The 17,999-nt window shown below is 33.8% G+C and overlaps 1 protein-coding gene and 1 long non-coding RNA gene across 5 annotated transcripts in view; both read right to left on the bottom strand.

Annotated features, from left to right (window-relative positions):
* macrod2 (mono-ADP ribosylhydrolase 2) overlaps positions 1 to 17,999 on the bottom strand; it is an 862,504-nt gene that overhangs the window by 26,481 nt on the left and 818,024 nt on the right. For all 4 annotated transcript variants that reach the window (XM_087277688.1, NM_200549.1, XM_087277690.1 and 1 more), the window contains 2 exon segments: positions 14,388 to 14,465; positions 10,726 to 10,803 (listed from right to left, as the gene is read on the bottom strand). In XM_087277688.1, coding sequence (XP_087133814.1) covers positions 10,726 to 10,803; positions 14,388 to 14,465 — 156 coding nt within the window.
* LOC147834247 (uncharacterized) lies at positions 3,429 to 7,104 on the bottom strand. The gene is made up of 3 exons (XR_015506201.1): positions 5,032 to 7,104; positions 4,617 to 4,941; positions 3,429 to 4,443 (listed from the first exon to the last, which is right to left on the bottom strand). It is a non-coding gene; the product is annotated as an uncharacterized LOC147834247 (long non-coding RNA).

The raw sequence follows: 17,999 nt of genomic DNA, 5'->3' as shown, positions 1-17,999 counted from the left end.
AGTTTATGCATTTTCATGGTACATAAGTTAAATTAACTCATACTTTTAAGGGATAGGACTAAAGTGCAAAATTTTAAGTAATGTTCAGTCAACTTTACTTAATTCTTTAAGTAAAGACAACATTAGGGTTTTCAGTGTACCTAAAAGCACAAAACGTGAAGTTCTTGTCTGTGTTATTTAATCTGTCCTGTTCCAAAGCAAAGTGTAAAGACTGTTTTGGGGCAGGATGTGGACACAGTGCAGAAATAGTTGCATTTATTCTGGAAATTTGTCTACTGCCGGGCTTTTTGAGGGACCGCTGCTTTATACAAGCCCAGGGCAATAGCTAATAGTGCTGTGATAAACCCTCGCCACAGGCTGACAGACTTCACCTCCACAGTTTCCTCTGATGCACAAACTGAACAGGGAGAGTCACATTTAAACAGCCAATTAAAAAGGCGCTGTCTCCACCTGTCTCTCCATCTAAAGCTGATATGGATGGAGGATCAAAGGAGCTTCCCTACAGCGCTCAATCCAGAAGAGAGTCACAGTAAAGTGACCAAGCTCAAGTACAGAGAGATTGCTCAAGTGGTCAGTACTTTCTTTTTCATGCAACAGGTTGTTAACAATCGGAGACAGAGGGTCATGCTTCAAAAAAATGCAGGATTGTTTTGAGACAAATTTGGGCAAAATGGTGTGGGTTAAAAATCTTTTTTTTAATAAAAACTTTTATATATATATATATATATATATATATATATATATATATATATATATATATATATATATATATATATATATATAAAAAAATATTGAAAATTAAAATTACAAAAAAAAAATAAATATTACAGAATTTTCATAAAAAACCTCAAGAAGTTGTAAATTCATTAAGGAATAGTTCACCCAAAAGTTGCCAATATTTGCTCATTCTTGACTTGTTCCAAACCAGTTTATTATTTCTTCTTCTGTTAAATACAAAATGAGATATTTTGAAGATTGCTGAAAATCTATAACCACTGACTTCCATATATTAGTATTTGAACTTGTTTTGTGTTTGGTAGTATTACAGTTGTTTTTTATAAATGTTCTCTTTCATTAAGAAAGCTCATTATTAAAACCTGCCAAAACAACAGCAATTATATTTAGTTATTTATTTATTTATTACACTAAGCAAACCTGCTTCAATTTTATTATTTCAAATATAAATTGGTGCAGTGTATCCATTTTTACCATACACTCTCAGAAATAAAAGTATGCGAGCTTTCACAAGGGTGGTACCTTTCCATATTGGTACCTCAAAAGTATATAATAGTATCTAAACATTTTAAAAGGAACACTTTTGTACTTTTTAGGAACTAATATTGAGGTACTATTTGGGACCTTTTAGGTACCACCCCATTGACAGTTTGTGTACCTTTATTTCTAAGAGTGTATTTACATTAAGATTGTGTCGGAAAAATTCATTTTAATTATTACTAAACCCTGTATTTACATAAAACTAATCTTTATTAAAAACATCATATACTAAGAAGCATATGCCTTCTTAAAGATGGTACAAAAACAAATATTACAAGAAGGGTCATTCAGAAAGTGGTCAACTACTTTTAAACATATGTATTCAATAAGTGTAAATCCTGGCTCTAAAATCAAATGCTCTAAAGCAAAGGTGCCCAAACTAGGACCCACGGGCCAAAGTGGGCCCATGGTAACCTTAAATTTAGCCCACCATCCCATCTGTGAAGAGAAGAAGAGTGATGGGAAGGGTTGGAGCAAATGCCTTTAACAGAGATCGTATTTTCTAATTTATTGTAACCTTTTTGGTTTGTTTATTGCTGAGCTACAAAAAAAGCTAACTGAAATTAAATGTTTCAATTACATGTCTATAAATGAATTAGATTTTTCAAAATACAACAATATTCTCACTCAATGAATAGAGGACAATGCAGAAGACATCAGTAAGCAAATCAAACAGGAGCAGCTTGACAAGTGTAACCTCTATTCTGTTACAAATGAGATTGTCCTTAACTATATAAAATTAAAAGATATAAACTGCATTAGCTAATATAAAGCAATGTTTTCTAATTATTTTTAAATATTAAATAAATTAGGAAATTATCCATGGCAAATTAAATGGAATGGAGTTTGGTATATTTACCTTCGGCCCATCACACTCAATCAAGTTTGGTTTTTGGCTATACTTTTGGAATGCTCTAAAGAGAGCTAGGTGTCAACTGTGAGGAAGTAGGTATTGAAGCAGAGGAAAGAAGATAAATCCTGGTGTCTGGTTAGCCTGGGTGTTGCACTTTGCAGCAACTGGTGTTCCTGTATTACCATTAGACCCATTATTTGCAAAGAATAAAATCTTTTTGGAAGTAAACCTTGTAAGACTTTGTATTGATCAGTAAGAGTCTCTCTTTTTGAAATTGCCATGACAAGATGTTGTCATGATAAAAAATAGTATAAATTTTAAGTTAAATGCAACATATAAGCTTACAAAATATACACTATCTAACCAACATTTTCTTCTTTTTATTTACACAAATTTAACATGAATCAGATGTGCAAAACAATGTCTGAAAAACAAATGTTTAGTCACAGAACACTGCTATAGTAAAACAATCATTTCTTTTATGAGTTACATAATTACAAAACCAGCTTTGTCACGCTGCTATAAAATAAATATATATCCTCCACAACACTAGGGACTAAGGGGGAAATGAGAATATGCCACCAAATTAAATAACATGAATAATAAAGGAAAAGTGTCGTTAAAATTGCATCAGACAGTGACTAAAATCAAGCAATTGGCACAAGCATCTTCCTTTGTTGCTTGCTGGGTTTTGCTGAACCAAGAAGCGAGAAATGCGCAAGGCTCGAACACAAGCAACAGATGGACACAGCGGAGACTGTTGGACTTCTGCCGCAGGACACTTTCACCATGGCGTCACTATCGCAGTCTCCAAAACTTGGCCACCATCAATAGTTAATTCACAAGGAACAAAACCCCAGGAGATTCAAACCCGGGCAACGTTACACTGAAAAATCCTGAGGGTGTAGCTTGAAGAAGTAAACAAATAAATAAGTGAGCGCAACGCTTAAATAAGCAATGATTTCTTTTGAAGATTTCCTGACTCTAAAGTCTTTTCACGGAGGCAAAAGAATGACTATGGAAATGGATGCAGTCTCACAATGGAAGATGCCAGACAGCAAATGATGAATATTGACTGATTTCCAAGAGTTAAGCTGGAAAACGACTCTATTTTAGGCTCTCTATGATATCAGTGAGAAAACAAAGGGTTGGAGAGAAGTAAAAAGTGTTCAGAATGAAAGAGTCTTCCTCTCTGCTGAGAAACACTGATTGCCCACTGTGCTTGAGAGCGAGAGACAATGGGAGCCAAAGTGTGTGTTCTGACTATCTTTCTATTTTGTCTTTTCTTACATTTTTTTTTCCTCATTCACACTGGCTTCAATGATTTGAAGACCTCAAACATTCCGATATACTAAACCATTTTAAAAATACATTTTTAGTAATTACAGCATGTTATTTCATAAAGTTTAAAGAAGTTTTCAATTAAAATTGGCCATACTTTGGAAAATGTGGTCAAAACTTTTTTCAATCTTTTAGGGTGGATGTTTGAATTTGATTTAATTTAGTATTATTTTTGTATAGTTTTGATATTTATTTATGTATTTATTATTTTGATATTTTGGAATTTTTGATGTGTTATTTTTTATGCTATGTTTATGCCGTAAAAATAGCTTTTTTTTAAATGAGATTTTTGTCTTGTTTCTAGTCTGAATATCTAAATATCTTAAATCAAGAATCATTTTCTAGCCAAGCAAACCATATTGTCTTGATTGCCCCCTCAGACAATGCATCTCACGAACACTTCATGATAGTAATTGTGACATCATCATGAAATTAAGTGAAAATTAAGTGAATTTTTTCCTTAAAACAAGCAAAATTATATCTAATAGGGTAAACAATATAATCCTGTTTTTTCTTTTAACATTTGTTTTATTTTGCTCACCTCATTGGCAGATTACTTTGCCTATTTTGACATATTGTGTCTTTAAACAAGGCAATTTTTTGCTGGTCTAGAAAATGGTTCTTGATTTAAGCAGTTTTATATTTGGAAAAAAAAAATCTACTGACAGTAATCTGACAGTAAATAATATTTCACCACATATTTTTCAAGACACTTCTATACAGCTTAAAGTGACATTTAAAGGCCTAACTAGGTTAATTAGGTTAACTAGCCAGTTTAGGGTAATTAGGCAAGTTATTGTATGACAGTGGTTTGTTCTGTAGACTATCGGAAAAAAATAGCTTAAAGGGGCTCATAATTTTGAACCTAAAATGGTTTTAAAAAAAATTAAAAACTGCTTTTATTTTAGCCGAAATAAAACAAATAAGACTTTCTCCAGAAGAAAAACTATTATCAGATATACTGTAAAACCTTCCTTGTTAAACATCATTTTGGAAATTTTAGAAAACGAAAAAAAAAAAAAAACTCAAAGGGGGACTAATAATTCTCATTTCAACTGTATATATAAAAGGAAATTTGAGCTTTAAAAAGTAAATTAGACTCAAATAAAAAAAAAAATGTATTGAATACAGTGACAATGAAAATCACTTGATTCATTTATTTGTGCAAATTCTTTTTTTTTTGTAAATAAAAAATATAAACAGCTTAATATGCCAAAAAGTACTAGAAGTTTCTTATAATAAATAAGGACAAATATAAAAGAAAAGTAAGTAAATGTGAAAAAAATGGCGGAAAATATTGTATATATTTATATAAATCAAGTATACACTACCGGTCAAGGGTTTGGGGAGAGTAGGATTTTTTAAAAGTTTTAACATAAGCTTATCCTGCTCACCAAGGCTGTATTTATTTCAGCAAAAATTCAGTGCAAATTGTAAAATTGTGAAATATTATTGCACTATAAAATAACTGTCTAAAAGTAGTTTATAATTTAATTTAATAGTTTATTCCAGTGACTTTAATGTTAAATTTTCAGCTTCATTAGTCCAGTCTTCAGAGTCACATGACTCTTCAGAAATCCCTTTAACATTAACAACAACAACAACAACAACAACAACAACAACAACAACAACAACAACAACAACAACAATAATAATAATAATATTAATAATTATTATTATTATTATTATTATTAATGGCAATAGTAATAAAAGCAATAATGGCTGGAGTAATAATTTCATTTGAAACTACATGTAATAAGAAAGCAGTTATTTAATTTTTTATGAATATTTAACAAATTATCTTTTTTAAAATATTTAACTAATGTTGCCTTGATGGAAAAAAAAAATTCTTAAAAAAATAAAAACTGACCCCAAACTTTAGACCAGTAGGGTATATCAACTTAATATTATTTCAACATTTGAAATGTATTTGTGCTTAACATCTTTAAACCTCCTCCTCCACCCAACTTCATCGATTGATACATCAGCACGTCTTTTGTTTGCAGCTTTACAGCTTGTCTTACACTCAAAACACACACTCTCATTCTCACACCAGCGTTCAACAAACAGAACCTGAAACCTGATTTTCCAAACACAACACTCATCTTCCGACGTCTCGCACTGATCTAAAACCCATCAGTTCTCCAACCATCATGTGCGACAGTCTGTGGTCGATTCACATTACCACTGTAATATCAGAATTAATCAGGCAAAATAAATCTTGCAATGTCTAATCAAAAAATGACATGCAGAAACAGGCTGAAGCTCAGAATGAAAAAAAAGCACCTTCATCAGTCAGACAGTGAGAAATGAGGAGACAAACTGTGATTGGATTCAGAGTTGCTGAGGCTCAGCAGTCGCTGCAGTAAATCTTAGAGAAGAGGAGGAATGGAGGAGCCACAAAAAATGCCCTCCATAAGCAAAGCCAGACTTATTCATAGGTACCTTCAGGCTAAGAAATTTTTTCTTTTGAATTTTAAAAAAATGTTCCGAGTCAACCATAACGCACCTGTTGAGGGGAAAAGTTGAACCAAAGACTCGATTCAGGACAAATTTAAGGATATCACATTGCTTTTACAGATACTGACTGCATAAAGGCACAATGTGTGAGATGTTTTCATTAAAATATCCAAAAAAACACTAGAACTGATTTCTATATTTTGACATGCACTTCCTTTATCCCAAATGTTTAAAAGAATTTTAGACCAGAGAAATAAGCATTTTAACTGTGTCTTATATCGACATGCTAATGACATCATACACTCTGGATTTCCAGTTTGATTTTATAGAAAAAAGGAAAACACCAAAGAGGCTTCAATAAGTTGTGTTTTGTTAGACTGCACAGAATGGCACTGTAACAAAAACCTAAAGGTCACTTATTTTACTCCCTTTCAAGATTTAAGATAAATCTTTTGCATATCCAGAGAGTGTCTGTAAAGTTTCAGCCAAAACACCCATCTATTTATTATTATTATTATTATTATTATTACCCAATTATTTATTATACCTTTCAGAATACTGAAATATTGCTCTTAACACAATGTAGCTGTTTTTGTTGCCTGTGCCTTAAATGCTAGTTCTCCATGCCCACTATTCCCATGTGCCTATCAGAGTTTCTTCATTTCTGGCTCAGATAAACAGCACAGTGACAGACATGAAGGAAGCAGATCTCATGTTTGTGAGAAATAGTACAGTAAGAACTTTTCCAATGATTATTGGGATACATGTTAATATCCACTGTTGTATCAATATACATTATCATAATGTACAAAATAAACCTGATTTAACGTCCACAAACCAGGATTGAATCGTCTTCTTTTATAATTGTACTGAAATACGGCTATGGTGATAAAAACGGTAAAATCGTTGTAATTTACTACAAACATGCACTGTTTTAAAAACGTTTTAAACTTGTAAAGCTCATTCTTGATCACATTTGATGATGATTGATGATCACAGTGAGCTGAACAGATCTTTTAATCACAGTTGCTTTGCGCATGTCCTGTCTTGTTGATATGATTATACGCATTACCACAGAGACATGTTAATACGCGGCTGTCAATCAATTCGGTGGGCGAAAAAATGCACTCCTACGTCACGGTGGGCCTCGAAATAGGTAGGATTTGGATCCTATTTTAACGTCGCACAGTTCTGTCCAAACAGCTTTAAAAAGATGATTTTCATTGTGGGTATCCTTTAAAATGCATTTAGTATGATAAAACAACTATGCTTGTTCTCAGTGTGATAACGAATGGAAAAACAAAAAGCACTCTGTTCAATTGTGAAAAGGCTGTCTGGTGGTACATACCCAAGAATTTATTTATATATATTATGCTATTTAATTTTAATAGCTTGTATATTCGGTAAAATTTGTTGAAAACAAAATAGTTCGGAGTTCTGCATGCAGTCTGGCAGTAAATAAAAGGCAATTACTGTATGTATTTCTTAATAAGAGATATATATCTTAAATACACAGTATACTGCTTATATATTATTATATATATATAAGCAGTGCACTGTTTTTTCCAAACTTTTATTTCTTGATGATTTTATGTTTTATAATAATAATGTCTATAACAAAACCTATAGCAAAAAGTTGGAATGATAAAAGTTTGATATTTTTACTATGCAACAGAAATGACAGTACTTAAGTTGGGTAACACTGTACTAAAGCAATAAAAAAAAAGAAAAAAGCAAGCGTTTCTGGGGGAAGCTCTGATAAAATCAGAGATTTAGCCAAAGGCAAAATGAATGAATGAATGAATGAATGAATAATTGAATGAATGAATGAATTAATTAATTAATGAATGAATAAACAAACGAACGAACGAACGAACGAACGAACGAACGAACGAACGAAAGAACGAACGAATGAATGAATGAATGAATGAATAGGTGAATGAATGAATGGATGGATGAATGAATCGATGAATATATGAATAGAAAATAAATGCTTTTTATTTTATGTTATGAATAAAACTGTGACTGTTAGGTCTAGGCTGCAGAAGTGGAGATTTATGGGTAAGTATATAAAAAAACAATATTATTTAAAAATCTTTTTTTATATTTTAAATCTAAAGAAACAAACTGATAAAGGGTTACATTTTTAGTGAAGGAAAAAAACTTGTTTCTTTGTTGCTTTAAAAAAGTACAGGCAGAAAAGGCATATAGAATCTACATTATCAACAAATGTATGCTTCTATGATTAATATAGATTTTTGAATAAAGTCTCTGAACCTGAGGGCTCCATGTTAATGATATTTTTTTCTGAGGTATGTAAGTCTGTCATTTTAACTAAACCTCATGCTAACACAGACACGCATTAGACTTTCTAAGTTCCACAAGCTAACACACCTTGGCAACGGTGGCCTAATGACCATGTGCCAACAGCACTCGGAAACACTCGGCTGAGGTGTTATTGTAGGCTGTTTGTGTGTGAACGTGAGCGTGTTTTTGTTAAAAGCACCGTATGGTGAGGTGTTGAGCTTGGCTTTATCCTCTTAAATATGTTGTATCGATCTCACCTTCTCCGTGTCTAACATCTGGTACTGCCGTCTTTAAGTGTGTGTGGGTTTGTGTGTGTATATTAGTCTGTTGCTTGTGTCTAAATGGGAATCGTTATTCATTAACTGTGTACATAACACTTTAATCAAGTTTTGTGTACACAAATAGTGGCCATAATTGAACGTTCCAGACATGCCAGTATGCACAGCACAGTATATATACACAGTATACAGAAGTGAACTAAACTGTTGGTACCCTTCTACTGAAGAAAAAAAAAAATACAGCAACCAATAATGGCCACAGCCAAATCACCTGAGGTCCTGACTCTCTGTGGTCATCAAAAATCCCATGGCACTTCTTGTAAGGAGTATTCAAGAGTTCATTCTTAGCTGATGATTGATAATAAAGCGTGTTTGGCATGCTGTCCTGGGGGAGAGCCCTGAGCTCAGAAGATCCTTGAGGTCGGGGCTTCCTTTTGTTTCATTGGGAGAGAGGGGTGTCTGAGCTCAGGTAGGTTTTGAAAGCTTTGAAAATTTATTTGTTTGGATTAATCCTTGATTATTAGGGGATGCCCTGGTGGAATGAACCACCATGTACACCGGCATATGTTTATGGGGTGAATGCCCAGTACTAAAATACTCATATACTGTGCCAATTTAGTTCATTCAATTTACTTATACTGCATGTCTTTGGACTGTGGGAGGAAACCGGAGCACCCGAGGGAAACTAACACAAGCACTGGAAAACACATTTAAACTCCACACAGACACCAACTAGCCAAGCAGGGACTCAAATCAGCAACCTTCTTGCTGTGAGGCAACAGTGCTAGCCATTGAGCCGCCGTGCCAACCTATACTGGATTAATCGAGGAAAGAGATGGAGGAGTAGGGGTGGAAGCAGGAATTCTTCAAGATAAAGATGACTAAGGTAAGGAAATCAGTTTACGTATGTTTGGAATCGTCTGATTAGTAAGTCATATTAAATCTAAAGCGGGACCAGCCAGGGTTAATCATAAGCACGTCATCCTCTCGAAATTAGTTTATATATAAACTTCCCGTGGTGTGACCCTGGTATCCTGGCCAAATTCCTTCCATCGGCCCTTTCCCAATCATGGCCTCCCAATCATCCCCATCCACCGAATTGTCTGTATTACTATCTCTCCACTCCACCTATAGCTGGTGTGGTGTGTGATGAGCGCACTGGCACTATTGTCCTGTGGCATCGGCTGCACACTGGTTGTGGTGTGGAGAGACCCCTCCCTTATGATTGCTCTTTCGTGTTTGGACTCTCAGCAGTGAAATTTAAACCACACTGAACTGAACTTCAACTCTAAAAACTGGACTGACACATTTTCAATTTACTAGAATTTTTATGTTAAGTTGCTTTGACACAAACTACATTCCAAAAGCGCTATAGAAATAAACATGAGTTAAATTGACTGTGAAGCACTTTGGGTGTATGGCCATACAAGATAAATTCGGTATATAAGATCGGTATATAAATACACATTGAATACATTACAATTAAATAACTTGAAACTGAAAAAAGCAATTATTAATCAAAATTGAATGAAAAAAAAACTAATACAAATTAGATATAATGTAATGCTGGTGTAACTACACACATGTAACAACACACTGAATAGTTAATAATTATTAATGTCTTGTTACACATTTGACCTTACATGTGTGTAGTTACACCAGTATTACACAAGTAAATACTTTGTACCAGTGTGTACATTCACTGTAGTTACATACTACTTACATATCTAGTTTCTGTGTAAAGTTCACAGTTTATAAGCGACACAATATAAAGTGGGACCATAATTTTGGCTTCAACACACACATGCTCACAAATATATTATATAAAAATAAATAAAGAAGTAAATATATAAATAGCAACAATTAATAAATCATATTTTATCTGAATTTAATTTAAGTATGCAATAATTTCTTTTTTTTTTTAGAAGGAAGGTATTATTTTAATATTTTGGAGATATTTTATATTATGTTGGTATCAAACAGTTTGAGTTAACTTAGACTGTTTTTTTTATACAGTAATTGAAGTAAATGTGCTAGCAAAACAGTTTGACTATGGACATTATAAAAATATTTTATTAATACATGTTTAACATACATGTTTTGCAATGAACGTAGGGAAAACATGAAACACTTTTCATTGTTGTGTTCACTTTCAAATCAAAGAAAAAATAGGACACTAACATGTATGTTTCTTAATGATACTGATCTTACCTTCCACCGGTTTCCCCTCTTCATCAGCCTGGCCTTTCTGCATCTTCTTCTTTCCTGGGCTTTGCTCTTTCTCCTCGCCTTGACAGAACGAGACAGATTAACATATTAACGGATCAAAAAAACAATACTAATCCAATAACATTGTCCTTTCCGACTCGAAAAAATCCATTCATAATTCATCCAGTTCAGAATTACTGTCCCTTTATTTCCTCATTCAGATCCGGCAGCCGGTGAGATTACAGTTATCATTTTTAATAATGGGGCTCTGAGACAAATTTGAAGCCCTGCCCTCGAGAGTGAGGGGAGGACAGACTCATCTGAGGAGAGCAATCGATCACGGAAATGGCAAAAGGAGAGAGCGGGCCTTGATAATGCTCATCTGTTGCTTATGCACGTGCGCACACACACACATACACTGCATCTACTATCTGCCAGGTGCTTTAGATGACTGGATCTCCTGTATGAAAGTTAGAAGATTAAAAAAATGATAGCTGGTTCTTCTGCCCACTCGTACTGCTTTAAACGGCTGACAGCTCTTTGACAGCATACGCCTTTGAGAAAACACCATGTGCAGTTTTGTTTTCAGATTTAAGATGTCTGTATTTAACAAGGCTGTGTGGTCACAGCTAGCAAATACATATTAAGACAATAGTGCTTTGGATGTTTGAGTGAAAAAATGGTTAAACAGTACACACAATGCCATATTTGCAAACTTGTAATGGCTTTTCTAAGAGGATTTTCAAGACAAATTGAGAAATTCTTCAGCATCCAAGCTGAGTCATGATTGCAGACTATTAAAAGAGAACTTTAAAATGCATATTTTAACTCGCATATATGTGAAATATTCACTAAATAACCATAAATAGTTTGTTTCTTTCGAATACAAATCACAAAGAAAATAAATAATGTCCTACCTTTAATAGTTGAGTATATTTACAGTATAAGTCAGCGGTTCCCAACAGGGGGGGTCTCAGCCCACAAGGGGGCCTCAGCGAGCTTTGTGGGGGGTCGCGTCATATTTGAAAAAATCTTAGCAGTGGACAATTAGGAGAATGAGCATGTTGCTCTATTTCATTTTATCACGTAGCTCAGTGGTCCTCAACTACCGGTCTGTGGATCAATTGGTATTAGGCTGCACAAGAAATCGTTAATTATTTCCGTTTTATTTATTATCTGAGTCTGAACAATCGTTTATTTTGAAAAGTCTTTTATTTTGAAAAATGACAGTACTTTCACTTGCGTCCAATGACTGTATAAACCTGCGACCTGCAACCCAAAGATCTGCAACCCAATTGTCAACAAATCAGGTGAATCCACCATGGCTGTGCAAGTAGATCAACAGATGGAGATTGCAAATGATGGCGGCATATCGTGTATTTCAAGAGTTTGCACAAGTTTGTTCAACATAGAACACCCAAACACTGCAGTTTGAAAAAAACACCAACTTATCCAGCATGTTTTATGCAGCGATTGCCTTTCCTGAGGCAACCCATGTCTGGGAAACATTAGGTTATTATTTGTGCATAAGCATATCTAGATATAGTGGTAAACATAACGTTTGTTTGAATAAAACATTTTTTGTCATCATTACTGCAAACCTATATGAGCGATTATATCATTAAGGAGGGGGCCTTACAATATTTTCTGGGGAAAAAATGCAGTCTCAGGCAAAAAAGGTTGGGAACCACTGGTATAAATGATTACATAATGAACTATAAGGAGACAAAATAGCATATAAATATTTACATTGAAAGTAAAACAATTATTCAACATTCAAACTTTAGCTGTTAAACTAATCTAGGTTTTGATTTTAGGTCAAAAAGGTCATTTTAGGTCTGGGGTGTCCAAACTCGGTCTTGGAGGGCTGGTGTCCTGCATAGTTTTGCTCCAACTTCCTTCAACACATCTCCCTGGAGGTTTCTAGCATACCTAGAAAGAGCTTGATTAGCTAGTTCAGGTGTGTTTAATTGGGGTTGGAACTAAAAAATGCAGGACACCGGCCCCCCAGGACTGTTAGGATGTCCCTGTTATAGATCATGTTATTGTCCAGCCGTAATATATAGTACATAAAATCTAAATCGATACAAAAAATTGTTTCATGTTTTTGAGAGGGTAAAGTTTGCTTTCACATCTTTGATGAAAAGAACAGTGTTTCAAACCATTGAATCCATTATTAATGCTGCTGAATGTCACAAAAGCAATTACATTATATTATTTGGACACAATTTACAATAGGGTTGTATTAGTTAATGTTGAGCAATGAATTTACAACCACAAACAAACAATGAACAATACATTTACTAAAGTATTTGTTCATGTTATTCAACATTGAGAAAATACAGTTGTTCGTTGTTAGTTCAAGGTAATGGGCTATATGCACAGCTAAGGCCCTATCATACACCCGGCGCAATAAGGCGCAAGACGTGATTGCCCCAACTTGTTACTATTTTCAGACCAGCACAACTTTAATTTTCTCATTTTCCAAATAGCAAATCCATTTGCACCACTTTGTAAACTCATGGGTGTTCTGGGAGAAAAGAGGTGTGTTAAGGCGCATTGTTGGCACATTGCTATTTAGAGCTATTTTGCTTATTTGAACTAAAATACTGTGCAATAAACCAGCTGAAAACATGTCTAAAGTCCAGCTCAGAGTGCGTTTGTTGTGTGCCTCGCTTACACATTGCTTAATACACACAGGATGTACAGCAATACACACATATATTTACAAATGTAAAATATATTAAATAAATATTAATGTAAAACCCACTACTATTATTTACTATATGCACATTCATATTTGTTTCGTTAAAAACAAGCTTAGATTTGTCCACCTGTCAGGTGTTTGACCATAAGGGGCATAGGGCGTGTGTTTGGATATTGACCACACTTTGTTATTATTGTTCATTTATTAATTTGCTGAAAATTAGAACTGAATTTAGAAATAGTTTTAAAACAAACCTTTGTGCTGAACAATTAAAATTAATTATGTAGGCTCTTGCATGTCTTCAGTGGAGAGCGTACAACACATCTTGCGCCTTATTGCGCCGGGTGTATGATAGGGCCCTAAATCTTTAAAAAGGTCACTACTACATATATACCAAGGGCACAAGATTTAAGTCTATATCAGTTAAAGACACATAACACCAGCAGAATCAATAATCAGTCTATTAAAAATTCACTGATAAACTTTATAAATTAATGAATTAACAAATTCTCAGACTTCCTTTGATCAGTGCTGATACAGTTATCGAGTCACATATCCCAGAAAACTTTCTGCATGTAATTAAACTTTCTGTGAATGTAAAGCAATTTTACTCATAACTATCTATAAATAATCACTTGCCTTATCAGTGAGAGGAACAACCAGACTCACAAAATAAAACCTCAGGCAATGTAGCAGAAGAGGAAAAAAGCTACAGAGTTGCTGCAATAATTAAAATGCACAATTATCAGATAACACTTGCCATGCAAATAATTATATACAGAAGCAGATACGGTTGGATAATATGATAAAATATTCAAATCATCCCTAAGTTTCTATTGTTTTATGTCCGTTTTTTGTGTGTCTTATAAATCTATGCCCTTTTTCTGTAATCTGTCTGGGCTGATGTTTCCTTTATCTCCAGTGAGGAAAACAGCGTGTGAATGATGTGTAATCTTACCAAGGACTAGCGGGTCGTCTCCCTTGTCTTTCTTCAGCTCCTGTTCATCTTTCTTCTTGGCCGCTGGACTCCCTTCAACTTAAAACAAACCAAAACACACACATAAATAACACACATTTGGGAAACGTGTCAATGTCAGCTGAAAGAAACAGAAAACATGACATGGCACAAAACAAAAGCGATATATCACGCTTTGAACAATATCACAGTGAATATTGAGAAGCAAAATAATTATCACACAAACTCGCTCTTCATTTTAACATCTGAATGGCATTTTTAGAGCGGGAAACTGAACAAATATGGAAATGGAATGCAAATGTTCAGTCTTTCAGCCTTTCTCGTGGAATTTGCTGTAGGCGTTTAATTGATCAGGGACGGCTGGTAAAACCACAGCATCTGGGAGATGGAGAGCCTTTCTTTGGTACTCCACTGGATGCAGCAGATGTTCTTCTCTCTTGTTTGCTATGTGTGTGTGTGTGTGTGTTGCAGATTTGTATGTATGGCTGAAGTCTCTGATTAGTCAAGTCTGTTCAGGTGCCCTCATATAAATTTGAGAATGTGCATGAATGATTCTTGTCTGTGTGTCAGAATGAGGATTAAGGCTTACATTAGTTGTGGTGTGTTTTATAGGTTGTTACGGGAAATCAAATCGGTTTGAGTAAATTGTAACTTGTTAGACTTAAAGATTGTAAAATTAAGGTGATTCGGATTTATTAATTTGAATTGAATTTGGATGAATTAAATTTACTTATCCTTTAGTGCAGTGTCAAACTCAGTTCCTGGAGGGTCGTAGCCCGACAAAGTTTAGTTCCAACCCTGCTTCAATACACTTACCTGTAGGTTTAAAACAAGCCTGAAGGACTCAATTAGTTTGATCAAGTGTGTTTACACTTATCCAGCATCTGAGTTTGACACATGTGCTTGAGTGCATTATATGCAATTTAACTGTTATTTGGTAATATTTACTAGGATTTTAGTGGACAGTAGTGATTGTCAAGTGGCTGCAGTTTTAATTTATGTTTAACAAACAGAAACACCTTATATTTGGAAGCGCATTAAACAATAAATAAATAAGCAATGAGAGAGAATGTTAGTGATTCTACCATATTGAAAAGTCTAGTGAAAAACGCAATAATGACATTATACGGATTTACATGTTATTTTTTTTCGTAAATATTTTTCTTAATAAATAAATAAATGATAAAACTTCTATTGAATTTAAACTCTGCTTAAATGTTCAACAGTTTTTAAAAGTTGAATTTAAAGTTCAAAGCTGCTTTTTTAATGAAAAATACATACATATTTAAATTTGATGAAATTGATAATATGGATATATGTAGATCCAATTTAATATAGATTCAATATAGACAATATAGATCAAATTTGATATAAAAATTTGATGACACTATCATATTCTGTGTGCAATTGTTGCATCACATATAATCAAGTGAATGAGCCAAAAAATTAAATAAAACCACTGTTATTACAAAATGTATCCCTTTTGGATCGTTAGGGGGGTTGTCGTGGACGATAGTCAAGAGGGTTGGTGAATTGTGAAGGAAAGTGAAAGTGAACATATATATATATATATATATATATATATATATATATATATATATATATATATATATATATATATATATATATATATATATATATATATATAATTTGATAGATTTAGATACAATATCGATAATATAGATCAAATTTGATAGTATAAATTACTATTATTACCATCAATAGTTTTATTATTAATTATCTTTAATATTATTTAAGGATTATTATCAGTATGAGTTGAATTGGTCTATGTGTGTGTGTCTGTGTGTGTGTGTGTGTGTGTGTGTGTGTGTGTGTGTGTGTGTGTCTTATTTAATCTTGGAAACATAACATTTTTATGATACTATCATATTCTGTATGCAACTGTTGCAACTTTCATTAATAAGTGAATGAGCAAAAAATAAAAAATAAAAAATACAACCATGTTATTACATAACTGACTCCCTTTTAACCATTGGGAATTTTTTACGATGCAATATTCTGTAAACTGTAAATGCATGCCATGCTGCAGGGGTAGTCAATATTGTACTAAAGAAGTTGATCTAGATTTACACAACCTTTTTTGTTCAAAATTAGTATTACTTTATAAATGGTTATAACTTTACAAAAAGAATTTAACAACTGAGACAATATTCCGATAAAAATTAGAGAATTTTATACTTTTTGAGTTAAAACATGTTTTATATATCTCTTCAGTGTCCTAAATGCTTTATGAGGGTTACACAAACAACACACACGACCCATTTTATATACAATTAAACACTTGAAAGACAGAAAGAAACTAAATGTTAAACCTCAAGGCCTCTTGAGCTTAGCATTCCCCATACGTTACATTAAAAAGTACACCAAACCTGATGTCTGAGCTAGCAAATCACCATATTCACTACAAACCGGCAATAACGCTTGCAATAATACTGAACAACTGTATATACCATGAAATGAAGTATGGCTGAACGAGTGCTCAGATGAACATGATGAGTTCTAAATGATGGCTTTAATGGAGAGGAAACAGGCGACCAATTGCTTAAGACTGAATGATATTAAGCCTCCACTTTGGGGTGAACTGGAGCAGCTGTTTCAGCCTAATGCCTTTAATTTGTGTTTGGGTCTCTCTCTCTCCCTCTCGCTCTTAAAAGGGATGGAGAGACCGAGTATCCATCTGTGCGGTTCCAGCAAACACCTGTGTCTGCTCTGGAGTGGGATACAAGGCCGCAAAAGACATCAATTTTGCCCCTGGCCCACACACACATACACACCGCATCAGATGAAAGACACAAAAAAAGGATTTAATGCACACTGACTCCATCTGCGTGGAGAGCGTTTGAAGTCGCGGTTCACAGGGACACAGACATGCGTTCACATAATCAATGGAGGAGTGGGAAGCGTGTGTGGCTGTTTGTGTCAGGCTCATATCGCACCACCTGGGCAATATGGAGCCCTGGAGGCCTCCGTTCTTCACTTACTGAAAGCCAGACTCGTTTAGGGTTCTGGAGGAAAGTAAGACTATTATCAGCCACACAAACACACACACACACACACACACAAACTGGTAAAAGCCGCCCTAATAACCAGCCACTAGAGGACTGTTGATCTTACTGCAACCATAGCTTGCTCACTTTAGAGAGAGGTAATTTTTTAAGTTGAAGTATTTCTGCAATGTAGGAAAAACATTTTGTATTTTGAAGGCAGAATGTCAGGATTGTTTTATCACATAATGTCAGGTTTTATTTAAATGTGAAATTTTTTTTAGCTATTATAAACCACAGTAGGTAAGTAGGGATGAGCTGTTGCATACAATACAGTTTATAAGGAATAACTAATGGAAGGCCTTTGAGTTATTAGAAAAATGCATTATTATTATTTTTATTTTATGAAATAACAAAAATAATTCAGCGTTCGGATATATATATATATATATATATATATATATATATATATATATATATATATATATATATATATATATATATATATATATATATATATATATATATATATATATATATATATATATATACTATACCCATAGACTACTTAGAACAGGGGTCTCAAACT

Source organism: Danio rerio, chromosome 13, assembly GCF_052040795.2.
Source record: "Danio rerio strain M-AB ecotype USA chromosome 13, GRCz13ab, whole genome shotgun sequence".
Taxonomy (NCBI): domain Eukaryota; kingdom Metazoa; phylum Chordata; class Actinopteri; order Cypriniformes; family Danionidae; genus Danio; species Danio rerio.
This window is presented reverse-complemented; position numbering and strand designations above follow the sequence as displayed.